At 38.8% G+C, this 11,546-nt stretch overlaps 5 protein-coding genes across 5 annotated transcripts; all 5 read left to right on the top strand.

Moving 5' to 3' along the window:
- Positions 1-52: 52 nt before the first annotated feature.
- On the top strand, positions 53-1,913 carry BDF20DRAFT_838271 (uncharacterized protein; the record flags this gene model as incomplete). Its single annotated transcript, XM_053079142.1, has 4 exons — positions 53-198; positions 520-753; positions 1,408-1,484; positions 1,735-1,913. 4 exons carry the CDS (start codon positions 53-55, stop codon positions 1,911-1,913), a joined length of 636 nt encoding a protein of 211 aa, XP_052933773.1.
- A 911-nt stretch (positions 1,914-2,824) lies between these two features.
- BDF20DRAFT_887891 (uncharacterized protein) lies at positions 2,825-3,428 on the top strand. The gene has a single exon (XM_053082048.1). The coding sequence runs from the start codon at positions 2,862-2,864 to the stop codon at positions 3,060-3,062; it is 201 nt and encodes a 66-aa protein (XP_052933772.1). The 5' UTR covers positions 2,825-2,861; the 3' UTR covers positions 3,063-3,428.
- Positions 3,429-3,560: 132 nt separating this feature from the next.
- Positions 3,561-4,333, top strand: BDF20DRAFT_887890 (uncharacterized protein). The gene has a single exon (XM_053082047.1). It carries the CDS (start codon positions 3,592-3,594, stop codon positions 4,159-4,161), a length of 570 nt encoding a protein of 189 aa, XP_052933771.1. The 5' UTR covers positions 3,561-3,591; the 3' UTR covers positions 4,162-4,333.
- Positions 4,334-5,248: 915 nt separating this feature from the next.
- Positions 5,249-8,205, top strand: BDF20DRAFT_990206 (uncharacterized protein). The gene is made up of 3 exons (XM_053085314.1): positions 5,249-6,139; positions 6,230-6,312; positions 6,402-8,205. The coding sequence occupies exons 1-3, from the start codon at positions 5,318-5,320 to the stop codon at positions 7,831-7,833; spliced, it is 2,337 nt and encodes a 778-aa protein (XP_052933770.1). The 5' UTR covers positions 5,249-5,317; the 3' UTR covers positions 7,834-8,205.
- Positions 8,206-11,283, top strand: BDF20DRAFT_887872 (Sodium/calcium exchanger protein-domain-containing protein). Its single transcript, XM_053082046.1, has 10 exons — positions 8,206-8,456; positions 8,537-8,671; positions 8,746-8,803; positions 8,895-8,944; positions 9,012-9,151; positions 9,234-9,529; positions 9,603-9,742; positions 9,814-10,656; positions 10,728-10,824; positions 10,899-11,283. The coding sequence occupies exons 1-10, from the start codon at positions 8,313-8,315 to the stop codon at positions 11,138-11,140; spliced, it is 2,145 nt and encodes a 714-aa protein (XP_052933769.1). The 5' UTR covers positions 8,206-8,312; the 3' UTR covers positions 11,141-11,283.
- The last annotated feature ends 263 nt before the right edge of the window (positions 11,284-11,546 follow it).

Below are 11,546 nucleotides of genomic sequence, written 5' to 3'. Positions count from 1 at the left end.
TAGAGACGAAACGATTTAAATGCGTTTAATTTTATAGGCCCGGTAGGATCGAATGGTCTATGACAGAGGTGGGCTTCTCCAGTCATATGAAGACTTTTTGCTTTTAATGATATTCCCCCCCCACCACCACCACCTAACTCTCTATTATAAAGCCCATACTGTAATGACAATTCATACCGCTGTCAGATACGATCTAGCGTAAGGTGACAAACGGATGGAACCCAACAAATGGGTCTTGTTACCAAATGCCAGCTTGTACTTGTCTTCTATCCCTGAAATATCATTGTGGGTTTTCTTTGTAATATGTCATTCATTATAGCTGAAGTTATAGGTGTTATAAGCCTAGTACTAAACCTAAAAAGCTGGCAAATGGCAAAGCATTACCTGCTATAGCCTACAAACATGACTAAAGTATTGCACATATTCCATGAGAAGTGACTCTTGCCTTTTTATAAAAGCATTTCGTTCAATCTAGTTTCCATAATAGCTTCGATCATCTTGCTTGAATCTGCTTCTTAGCCCATCAGTTACAGCGCTTAAATCATTATCAGGTCTCAAAAGAGCAACTTATCCGTTTAAGAAGGAGGTAGCCTTAGTATTTCGTCTTTATTTGATAGAAGAAAAAGGTGAAAAAGAATCGAATACTACGATTGCTACGAAAAGCTTCTTTTTGATACCACTCTCCCCGTGGAGTCCACTATCTATTTGCATGAATACCGTACTATATAGAATTAGCTTTAATTTGAGTATTTTGTAAGAATAGACTAGCTCATATAAGCTTGAAAATGAAAAGTTGTGAAGGAAGAGTCATTGTCTTTTATAAGTCGATAGAATTCATCTTTTTCTCAACAATTACTTTTTATTGTAACCTCTTTGTTGCTTGACAATTGATTGTAGGATGTTCTTTAAAGTCCTAGCTTGTACTTTTATAGCAATATCCATACCATACGTCTGATGTTTGGGTCAATATGGTGTTCGTTGTAGATGTTACTTTCATTGGGGGTATTGAATAGGTCTATGATGATAAATAGTTGACACTTCTGATTTTGGGAAGATTGTTTTTTTTTTTCGATATGGGTCTAGTAAAAGATGCTCTTGGAAGATGTTTCAGGACACTCTCGAGAAAAATTTCATTGTTCATTTTTCTAAGTGCTCTAACCATCTTAAACTAGTTGAGAATGCTGATTAGCACTTTGTTTGGTGAAAGGACATGATGTTTGGGATCGAAGGATTGAGTACAAACAGCTTCCGACCTTTTTGTAATTATTGAGCCAAAGTGACATGCTTTTCATATTAGGTGGGAGTTTCGCATCTAAGACTGTCTATTGGAATAAAGTAGAAATGTGTTTGCTTACACTTAACATTTCTATTGCAACCATAAACGTGGACAATTTTCCTTTATGCTAGCCATTGGTTTCATAATAAAGACTTTGCAGTTCTCTCAGTGACCTCTTTAGTGCAAAGAAAAACCGATATGCTTCAAGGTAAAAGGTTCATAACTAGCTCATCTTCCAAGTTGGCATCTCGTAGGGGTGGAGTAATTGTTCAAACATTATTTGTTCTCAAAGCTACATATTTCAAATTCAAATCCAAAGCCATAAATTGAGTGAAAACAATTTATTCAAGTTGGGCACATCAACAAATTGGTGAATCATCTTGAACCATTTTTGGGCGAATTCCTCCTTTCGTTTTTTGATATATAGTCAGAGATTGCTTCTTCTAACTTGAATTCAGTTGGCGAGAAAGATAGTAGTGATCTGAAAGCGAACGTCGAGCTTGCAACAAAATTCATTGATTTCAAAGCTGTTAATTTGGTGATCACTTTGGCCATACAGAACCCCCATGAAGCCAATAAGGCAATCAGACTCACGACTCAATCTATAAAGTATCAATATTACAAAAGGAACGCGTGATTAACATGTACAATGACCTGCTAAAAGCAAAAAGGGCTCTATTCACAGGATAGCGAAATAAAAAGAACAGTAGAAGAGTCAATTGTCGAGTACCCTATGCACTCAAAGGTACTTGATCCATAGGCCGATATCTATAAAAACCAGTTCATTCTTGTCAAATGAATCAATGGATGAAAGGTCTTGACCAAGTATTCCGCTGACAAAAAACAATTTCTGAATACCTTCTACAATGAATATTGGAGTACTGCAAAGAATGTATACATGTTTACACATAGCCAAGGTCATGATGCTATGAGTGAGTTTGGTCGCAAAAGAATTGTTAAGGTAGAATTGCTTCAATATGAGTATGCATTGAAGTTGAGGGGTTGACGCGTGAAGTCGATCTTTACATGATGTTTGGCTGTTCCTCTATTGAGAGAACAAGGCATTGCTTTGGTGACAGATATAATGTAGAGCTAGGAGAAATAGAAAAAGATTTGCGAAAGACCATATAAAGCAGATTTATCTCACTCAAGATAGAAATTGAGATAATCTTGGCTCGATTAGGAAAGGATAGAGACAAGACTACTGATAGTAATATCGACGATGGTCATATGGGAAATTACCCAAAACACTCAAGCATGCTCTCAGTTTTGGGTTCACAAAATTTAGCTCAATAACTGAAATGTCTATGATAAGTAATTGAAAATAGATTGCAATGTTTACAGGAGTGCTTTTAGCGATGCATGATATTTTTTATTGGATTGTTTTTGGAGTGAGTCATCGTTCACACACATTTCGCGAACAGGCAAGTATGAAATCCCCCACACCCCCCATTCACTTCAAGTAAAGTGTTGTAGACTTCCTCCTACTTCATCACCATCATCACCATGATGGTTTCTTTTTTTTTTTTTTTTTTTTTTTTTCAGTGGCCTGCAATAGACTGTAACCTGAACGCTCAACAATAAAATGAGGAAAGCTGCTCAATTGAATATAAGCAGCAAACATGTGATGATGACGGTACGCTTCCGTTTGTACGTTGGTTATCAAAGTTATATACTATCTAAAAATAGTCAACTCTCTGTCTTACTCTTCTGTTTCTATGTAGAAAAGCATACGATACCTAGGCGTTTTTTTGAGGTTAGTGTTTCAAGCCAAGTAAAACGATAATAACAGTAGCACAGAAGGGATGCTGGTTATTCTCTCTCTTAGGAGGCTGTTTGTGTTATTTTGTTTTGAAGGGGGTTTGGGGTTACCCGGGTCTCTAAAGAACAACAACATAGAGTCCTAGATGGACTAGTATAGGGTCGCACTGCATATGTTATCTATCGTAAGTAGCACATTTTTCTTGTTTATTATCATTAGAAAATGCGCTCTATGAGTGAAGAACCAAGTACACAAGCATAGTTTATTATTATTGATTGGGCATTTGAAAATTACTCTTTCTAAAAGGGCTAAAAAAAAATAAATCACGCACCTTAGCGTTACATTAGGTGCATTTCTTTCAATAGACTTTGATACTTGACAACGTGTACCACCTTCAAAGAAATAAAGCTTGATATGTACAATTCAACGCTTTGATTGGCCAAATTAAGAATTTTTTTTTTTTCCTTATTTTTTTGCAATGATGATCAGTGTGGACAACATAGAGAGGAAAAAAAAAAAAAAAGCTTATGTTGCATTCAATAACCTGTTACAAATGTGGAAGAATCGAGACTCTTATCTGGTGGACACTTTTAAACATTCAACTATTTCCTGTCAAAATAACTTAGTTTCAAGTTCACTATGGCCGAACAATAGCGGAAATACTAGCAGCATATATGAGGGAGATGAGTTCGATGTTGGAAAAGAAGGAATGTCAGTAAAGACACCATCGTTAGCATCTCTTTATTCTACTGAACAAGCTACACCGCAGAAAAATTTATGCATAAACGACGGTACAACTCTATATAAGGCAAGTGACATACTGATAAGGTCAAGGCATATATACAAAAGAGGGCAGCTCGAGGCTCTTTTGAATCATACCAAGATCATCAAAAAGAGAAAGGTGAACACTATGGATCATGAAACACCAGATAGCGTTGGTGATGATATGGAGATGACCACGGATAGCGCCATCTCCACGACAACTGATCATACTGGCATTTATAACAATGGAAACAATGTTTTTCTGCAATCCAAAACAGCAGCAGCTAACACGCCGATTGCTAGCATGTTCTGTGCCAAGTCAACTGATAGGGATATCATTCATGATGCAGCTTATTATTGATGCTGCTGCAAAAGCTCTATGATCGACCGCTATTCTAAACACATTCTTGTACATATACGTATTATTTATAAATTCTGCCCTTTTGAACTCTTTAATAAAGCCATGATGATTTGACTTTCTTTTGCATGTTTCTGACAAATGGAACTCAACTGAATATTGAGTATTTCGTTACCTACGAAAACTTTGATAAATACACAACACTCTCTTTTTTCAGTTGAAAAAAGCGGCTCGCCTTACTTTTAGACTTGTACCTATCTCCCCCCACTGGACGTCTCCCCCCACCCCTCCCACGATGAAGATTGACCGGCCGCATATCTTCCGCCGCCCCATAAGCAAATTTCCTTGTAACACCTCCATGAAAAGAGCACTTTAGCCATTTTATAGAGCCCATAAGTCGCGTCCGTAAGTATCTCTCTACTAATGTATTTGATGTTAGGATGAAGCTATGTTTTAGTTTCGTCTTTTGTTGTTCACAAAACAGTGTAGTTACTGGCGATATGAGAAAAGTAAACTCATTTTGAGAAGCTCTTCACATGTTTTTTTTTCCTTTTTGTTTTTTTTTTCTCTCACTTTCCTTTTTCTTTTTTTTTTTTTTTTTTTTTTTTTGTGTACTCTTCCCTTTTTTTTTACTTACTGATGAGGCTAAGGTTACTTGCGTTTCTTTACGCCATTCCCCCCGTCTTTTTAGACCCAAGTAACATGCGTCTTGCTTGCAATATAAACAATTACGGAACCTTATTTTTTTTTTTACAAAAAAGTACCTTTTATTGATAAGGCTTTTTAAACAATTTTTATTAAGTAAATGTATTCTTTTTTTAATTCCTAGTCAAATAAACCATTATTTTGCGCATATTTTGAGATCAAACTTGTATTAAAACAACTTCACTGTGCGTGCAGTTACGTTTCAAAGGTAGAGTCAAAGTTTTCAATTTTCACGCTCTTGTGCGATCATTTGATTTTCGTTTTTGATCCGATGTGTGTTCTCCTTTCTCTTTTTCGACCAATCAAATTGACAGTCTGAAACGGTGAGGGTGACTTATAAAAGGGCACTGGAAATTAAAACGTTGGACATTTGAACATTTCTTTATTTCATTTATATTTCGTTCGCTTTATTGTCTACTCAAACACATCTCTACATTAACCCATCGCTGTCGCAATGTCTTCCAATGACCACGGCAGTTCCTCACGACGTGCAGACAGAGGATATGAAAGAGAAGACGGATCCGCTTCTTCACTAAACGGCCATACCAGACATACAACAGCAGGCCTCAGAACCTCCCACTGTATCATTTTCAACCACGACGATACCCGATCCACTTTTGCTCGTCCTGTTGAGGCAAGATACCAGGAACAAGAAGATTTCCCTCTAAGAAGCCCTGACGTACCTTTTGATAATGAACCAAAGCAACTCTGGCCAGTGAAAGGCGATATGTCCGTGCCCCTTTCACCTGAAGAAATCACAAGGAATCATTCAACCATTGACCGCGACTGGACAGTACCCACAGTCAACAGAAAACCTACGACAGCTGACGACAAATCCAAGAAAAGAACGACAAAATCACCAGGCCAATCTAAAAAGCCAGAGGCAGCCACGACAAAATCATCAGCCGAACCCGAAAGCCACGTTGAATCTGTAATGAAAAAGTTGGGGCTTGACAAAGCCAGTATACAAGCAAAGTTAGACGCCGCCGCCCAAAAACCTCCTGCCGCCCAAAAACCTCCTGCTGCCCAAAAACTTCCTGCTGCCCAAAAACTTCCTGCTGCCCAAAAACTTCCTGCTGCCCAAAAACTTCCTGCTGCCCAAGCCTCTATGCATCCATCCAAGCCTTCTACTTCCGCAAGCTCTTCACACGCTGAAAGTAGCACTGCTGCTGCACATCGTCAAGCAACCAAACGTGTTGTTCCTACTAAAAATGCTGTTCCTACTGAAGGTACTCCTTCGTCCACGGCGCCATCTTCAGCAGAGCCGTCCCCTATTGTAACTATCTTACGCTCGCACTAACCATCATAAACTTTCAACTTCATTACATTTAACTTTTTTTTTTTTTTCCCTTTTCATTACACGTAGGATTTCCCTGAAGTAAGAAATATCATGTTCACGCTCGGTGAAGAAAATGATCCTATTGCCTTACGAAGACTAAACCATTTAAAGTAGGTTTCTTTTGTTGAATGAACATTGTCCAAAACATAGCCTTAACTAATGAATGAATTTTTTTTTTTTTCATATCTCATTGTATTAGGCGTGGCGAACTCAATCAAATTGACGAATCAAATAAACCAAGTCTAACTATTGGTATTCCCAAACCCGTTCCTGAACTCAAAAAGCTTGCTCACAAGAGAGCCCACTCCGAAGTCGAGCTAGAAGAAGGCGAGACCGTTAGCCCTCCGTTATCTCCTATTGACAAAAAGCGGAAGGTGTCACCAACCCCCTCCAAGCCTGCTGAGCCTCTACCTGAGCCCAAGAAGAGAAAACGTAGTATTCCTGATAACCCTGTTGAAGATGAAGATATCGAAAATCTTAGACCAAGGAAGAAGCACCAAATGTCCCCGAAACCTTCTGCAATCCTGGCCAGTGCTAAAAGACCGCCTCCGCCTTCGCCTCCGCCTCCTGAAAAGAAACCAGCTGAAGAAAGTTCGTCCGTCAAAAAGTCATCCGTGGCTGTCTACCCCACGAAAAAGTCTGCCTCTCCCACAAAAAAGTCTGCCTCTCCCATTAAAAAGTCTGCCTCTCCCATTAAAAAGTCTGCCTCTCCCATTAAAAAGTCTGCCTCTCCCATTAAAAAGTCTGCCTCTCCCACGAAAAAGTCTGCCTCTCCCATTAAAAAGTCTGCCTCCCCCATTAAAAAGTCTCCCTCTCCCATGAAAAAGTCTGCCTCTCCCACGAAAAAGTCTGCCACCTCTCCCAACGCTGAAGCTAGCGATCAACTCAAGATATTCTCCATCCTCTTCCAAAAACTTGGCGCTGCTTACAAGGTACGTGGTGATCAGATTGTTGAACATCATGGTGCTACTCTTTCAAGCACCCTTGACCATTTCCATGCGCTGTGTAATTTTGTATTGCAATTTCATTATATTGACAAGCTCACTGAACGTGCAAAGCAGCCTATTAATTACCGGACATGGGCATCGCTCTTCCCCTTTGCTGATTTCGTCCTGAAACTATTGGCTAAGTTTCAATTGAAAGAACTTCATGGTCTCTGCCTTCGCTTAATGGCTATTGTCAAATTGTACTTGGTTGCTCAGGCAAATATGAACCTCAAGCCTCTCTTTATGAAACAAATGGCCTCCTACGAAGAACAGGTCAAAACCGGTCAAATCTTGCAGAAAACCGATCATGACAACTGGATCCAGGTGGAAGAGCTTTACAAGCAAATCAAGGCGGACCATGCCGTAGGTCTCCGATGGTTGGATGCATCTGAAGAATGGGCCGGTTTCCAAGGTCTCTTGAACAATTTCCCTCAGACCTTCCAAAACATCTGCGAAAATGGTAATATCGACGATGGTATCGTCATTGGTGGTGAGGCTGGAACATCCTTTGAACCTTTATACCCATTTTATGACGGCGTCAATTTGAACATTGTTGCACTTGCTATTAAATGTACACTAACGGAATTCGTCAAAACCAAAAACATACCTTATGATTTTATAGTTGATACCGCTGATTTTATGTAAACCCAAAAAAAAAAAAAATTCATTCTTTATTCTTTCTATTCCCCAAAAGCATTCTAATATCAATTGCTCTATAAAGAGCATTGATTTTGTTATAAAAGAACTATTTCTATATATTTATACCTAATAAAAGTATTTACTTTTGTCATAATTTTTTGCAAATAGTTGAATTTTGTTTTTTCGTGGCTGATGTACCCACACATCTTTATATTGGCCGTTTGCCCCCTTCAAGCAAAAATAGTTAGTTAGAATTATATTCATGGCAGCTACTCTTTAAAAACTAAGGGTCAAGTAATACTTGGCTTTTAAAATGAACAATTTTTAGCAAGCTGCTGCCTTTAAAAAATAAGCTCAGAGTCGCCCAGTAACGACAAACCTTTTTTTTTTTTTCATTATTTCTTTGCCCTTCAATTGTTTTCAACTTTTATGCCGCTTAGTGCTTTCAATTCTATTACCCCGTTGACCCAATCGAGATTTTGTCAATGATGGTTGGGCGAAACACTCTAGCTTTAATCTCTATTCTCATTTTCCTCAAATGCATAACTTATTCATGGTCTCATAGTGCGTCACCCTACGAACGGCATCTTTATAAACGAGAGAGCGAGTTATTCGAAGAAAAATCAAAGGTACAAACTTACAACAGCCTTTTATTTTTCTCCCTAAAAAAGTTTGCAAATGTGTATTCAACCTATTCTTGTCTATTCAGTGCGATAACATACATCTACAGGAAGATCAGTGTGCTTTCGTTCTACAGCATTGCGCTCATGCCACACCAGGGTTCATTAACTATATCCAGTGGTACTATTGTTCCTCTGTCAAACCTTTGGTTTTCGTTTTTATGGTAGGGCAGCGGCAAAAAAAAACAGTGTATGCGTTCAAAGTTACCCTAAACGACCCTCTTTTTACACACACTAGTGCTGTTGGCTATTGTTCCTTTTTGGATTTGTTGGTATAGCAGCGTCTGATTTTTTCTGTAAGGAGAATGTATAATCTCATGAAGGAAGATATATAAAGTGAAAAACGGACAAAATCAGCAGAGAATTTATTCATGATCCAACTGTTAGGTCCAAACCTTCAGACCATTGCTTCAGCATTACATTTATCAGAAAGTTTGGTAAAATAGCCGTCCTTCCACTTGCACTCTCACATGTACGATCTTAATGCTTTTCTGCTCCTCTTAGACTGGAGTTACTTTCCTCGCCTTTGGAAATGGAAGCCCTGATCTATTTTCTACTTTCAGTGCTATGCAATCAAACCTCGGTTCTCTCGCTCTAGGCGAACTAATAGGCGCGGCATCATTTATTGTTAGTGTCGTTGCAGGGTTCGTAAAAAAGATGCTAACTACAGACCGAAGGTTATCTTTTGCAACAAAGCTAAACTATATTCTTTTTGCTCTCATTTAGATTTATGTGTGCTATCAAGCCCTTCAGAGCAAAAAAGTTCAGCTTTATTCGTGATGTCTCCTTTTTCACTCTAGCCATCCTATTGGTGATGACGATAGTGGCAGATGGGTTTATCTATCTGCATGAAGCCATCCTTTTGATTTTGTTCTATATAGCGTACGTTTTGGTAGTGGTGGTTGGAAACTATATCATGAAGAAGCGATCAAACTACTTGAATCTAGTAGAAAGGGCCAGAATGGAATATGAAGAAAATGGAACGGATGTGGATATATTGTTAAGAGGGAATATGTTTATGGGTACAGTGAGAAAACCAATGAAAAGTAAATAAAAAAAAAAAATCCATCTAATATTACCAGCACTGTTCTATAGCAGGAAACGAAGCTGAAAATGATGAAATGCAGCTCTATGATGAAGGGTTTGAGATGGAAGGTTATCAGGATATATCGCACCCCAGGAGAAAATTGCATCCAAGATTACGAATTCGCTCTTCCTTGTTTTCTGCAATAGAGGTAACCCCTTTTTGTCTTTGGTAAAATTGTTGATGGGATGACAGCGCAACTCATCTCTACTGGAATGGCAGTTTCAGGATGTTGTTCAGTCATTAAAGAGTAATAGTCTGAGGTATAATGCTCTGAGTCCACGTCAACAGGAGGAGCACTCTGAACACCGTGGCAATCAACGACTTGCTCATTACGAGCATTATACAGATGATGTATCTTTGCATACCACGGAAAGCACGCATCCTGTTATTTTCTCAGCCTCTTCAAGTCAAGCTCCAACCTTTCTTAAGCAAGTGATGCTTAGACTGAGGAGCTTAGCCTCGGATCCTTATTGTAGAAGAGAAATCAGCACGCGTTTGTTCCCTTCATTGATAAGGTTACGGCAGAAATCTATTTTCAGCAAAATCAGCTCCATCTTTTCAGCACCAGTCACCTTTCTTCTGACCATCACATTGCCTGTCGTCCGCGAAAATATGCTGAAAACACCCCATCTCGAGTTGAACGAACAAACAGATGACTTGCTCAGAGGCTACGATGAGAGTGATCAAGACGATAACGACATGTTGGGTGGGGAGGAAGGCTTGGATACGGAAAATGGCGGTTGGGTCAAATGGCTCACTGCTTTGCAATTAGTAGGAGCACCTATTTTGATATCCATTGTTCTTGTAACACAAGATATAATTTCGGCTTCTAAAGGGTACCCTCTTGCCCTTCTCCTTGGCGCAGTCTTATCGTCTCTCTTCTGGTTGACGACTAGGCAATGGACGCAGCCCAGGTTGTATTGGATGATGTGTTTCATTGGGTTTATGATGGCTATGGTTTGGATATTCTTAATAGCCAATGAAGTGGTGAGCGTATTGCAGGCAATTGGGATGGCTGTTGGTATCAGTGAAGCGATCCTTGGCCTAACGATTTTTGCTCTGGTAAGTCACTCTGTAATAGATAAAAGCATGATTCTAATGCTGATCATTACATGGTTACGGGGAATGCATAGGGTAATAGCTTGGGTGATTTTGTGGCTAATGTAACCATGGCGAAGATGGGATACCCCTTAATGGCCATGAGTGCTTGTTTTGGTGGTCCTATGTTGAGTGAGTTTGTAGAATTGGAAATAAGTAATATGAAGAAACAAAAAGGTCTCATTCTTCTTCTTCTTCCCTTCCAGATATCATGCTTGGTGTTGGCATAGGTGCGACGTATGTAACTTCGCAAAGAAATGAGCCATATGCAATTGATGTTTCGAAAAGTATTGTGGTTTCAAGTATTGGCCTACTGGTCGTTCTCATTTCTTTTCTTGTTTTAGTGCCTTTGAATGGATTCAAAATGTCCAGAGGTTTTGGCTACGGTTCGATTCTTATCTATTTACTATGTACAGCAATCAATCTTTATCTAGAGATTCATTCATAATAGTATTATCACCCAGATTTCTTAGATAATCATGACTGAATCTCGCCTTTCACTGTACCAAGACCATCAGTGACAATTGTATATACATAGTCATAAAGCGCTCACTTCAAATGGGAAATTTTGGGTGGGTGGGGGGGGTTCATTTTTTGGATTTTCCTCGGTCGAACCAAAAACTACGGCTTTTGTCAAACAGACTTGTGACAACGCTCGAAAGACTTTCTTTTTTTATTTTTCTATCCAATAAATTGAATTGGAGGATAAAAATTCAACTGCTTGATTTAACTACAAATGTCGCTCAAAGAAAAGTTATCTTCAAAATGCCATTCTAGGTCCACTTTGAATCAGTGACATTCCAATTCTGATTTATTATACATAGTAATATCTTTGAAATATGTCTGTGTTCTTC

This window comes from Mycotypha africana, assembly GCF_025528875.1.
Source record: "Mycotypha africana strain NRRL 2978 chromosome Unknown BDF20scaffold_9, whole genome shotgun sequence".
Classification (NCBI taxonomy): domain Eukaryota; kingdom Fungi; phylum Mucoromycota; class Mucoromycetes; order Mucorales; family Mycotyphaceae; genus Mycotypha; species Mycotypha africana.
Note: the sequence above shows the minus strand (reverse complement) of the source record. Positions and strands in the feature narration are given on the sequence as shown.

Bases quoted from the DNA above. Each gene is read 5' to 3' on its own strand.
- BDF20DRAFT_887891 (XM_053082048.1), top strand. From the start codon at position 2,862: ATGAGGAAAGCTGCTCAATTGAATATAAGCAGCAAACATGTGATGATG.
- BDF20DRAFT_887890 (XM_053082047.1), top strand. From the start codon at position 3,592: ATGTGGAAGAATCGAGACTCTTATCTGGTGGACACTTTTAAACATTCA.
- BDF20DRAFT_990206 (XM_053085314.1), top strand. From the start codon at position 5,318: ATGTCTTCCAATGACCACGGCAGTTCCTCACGACGTGCAGACAGAGGA. The intron at 6,140-6,229 runs GTAACTATCTTA...CATTACACGTAG, and splicing joins CAGCAGAGCCGTCCCCTATT to GATTTCCCTGAAGTAAGAAA. The intron at 6,313-6,401 runs GTAGGTTTCTTT...TCATTGTATTAG, and splicing joins CGAAGACTAAACCATTTAAA to GCGTGGCGAACTCAATCAAA.
- BDF20DRAFT_887872 (XM_053082046.1), top strand. From the start codon at position 8,313: ATGATGGTTGGGCGAAACACTCTAGCTTTAATCTCTATTCTCATTTTC. The intron at 9,152-9,233 runs GTTCGTAAAAAA...GCTCTCATTTAG, and splicing joins ATTGTTAGTGTCGTTGCAGG to ATTTATGTGTGCTATCAAGC. The intron at 10,825-10,898 runs GTGAGTTTGTAG...CTTCCCTTCCAG, and splicing joins TTTTGGTGGTCCTATGTTGA to ATATCATGCTTGGTGTTGGC.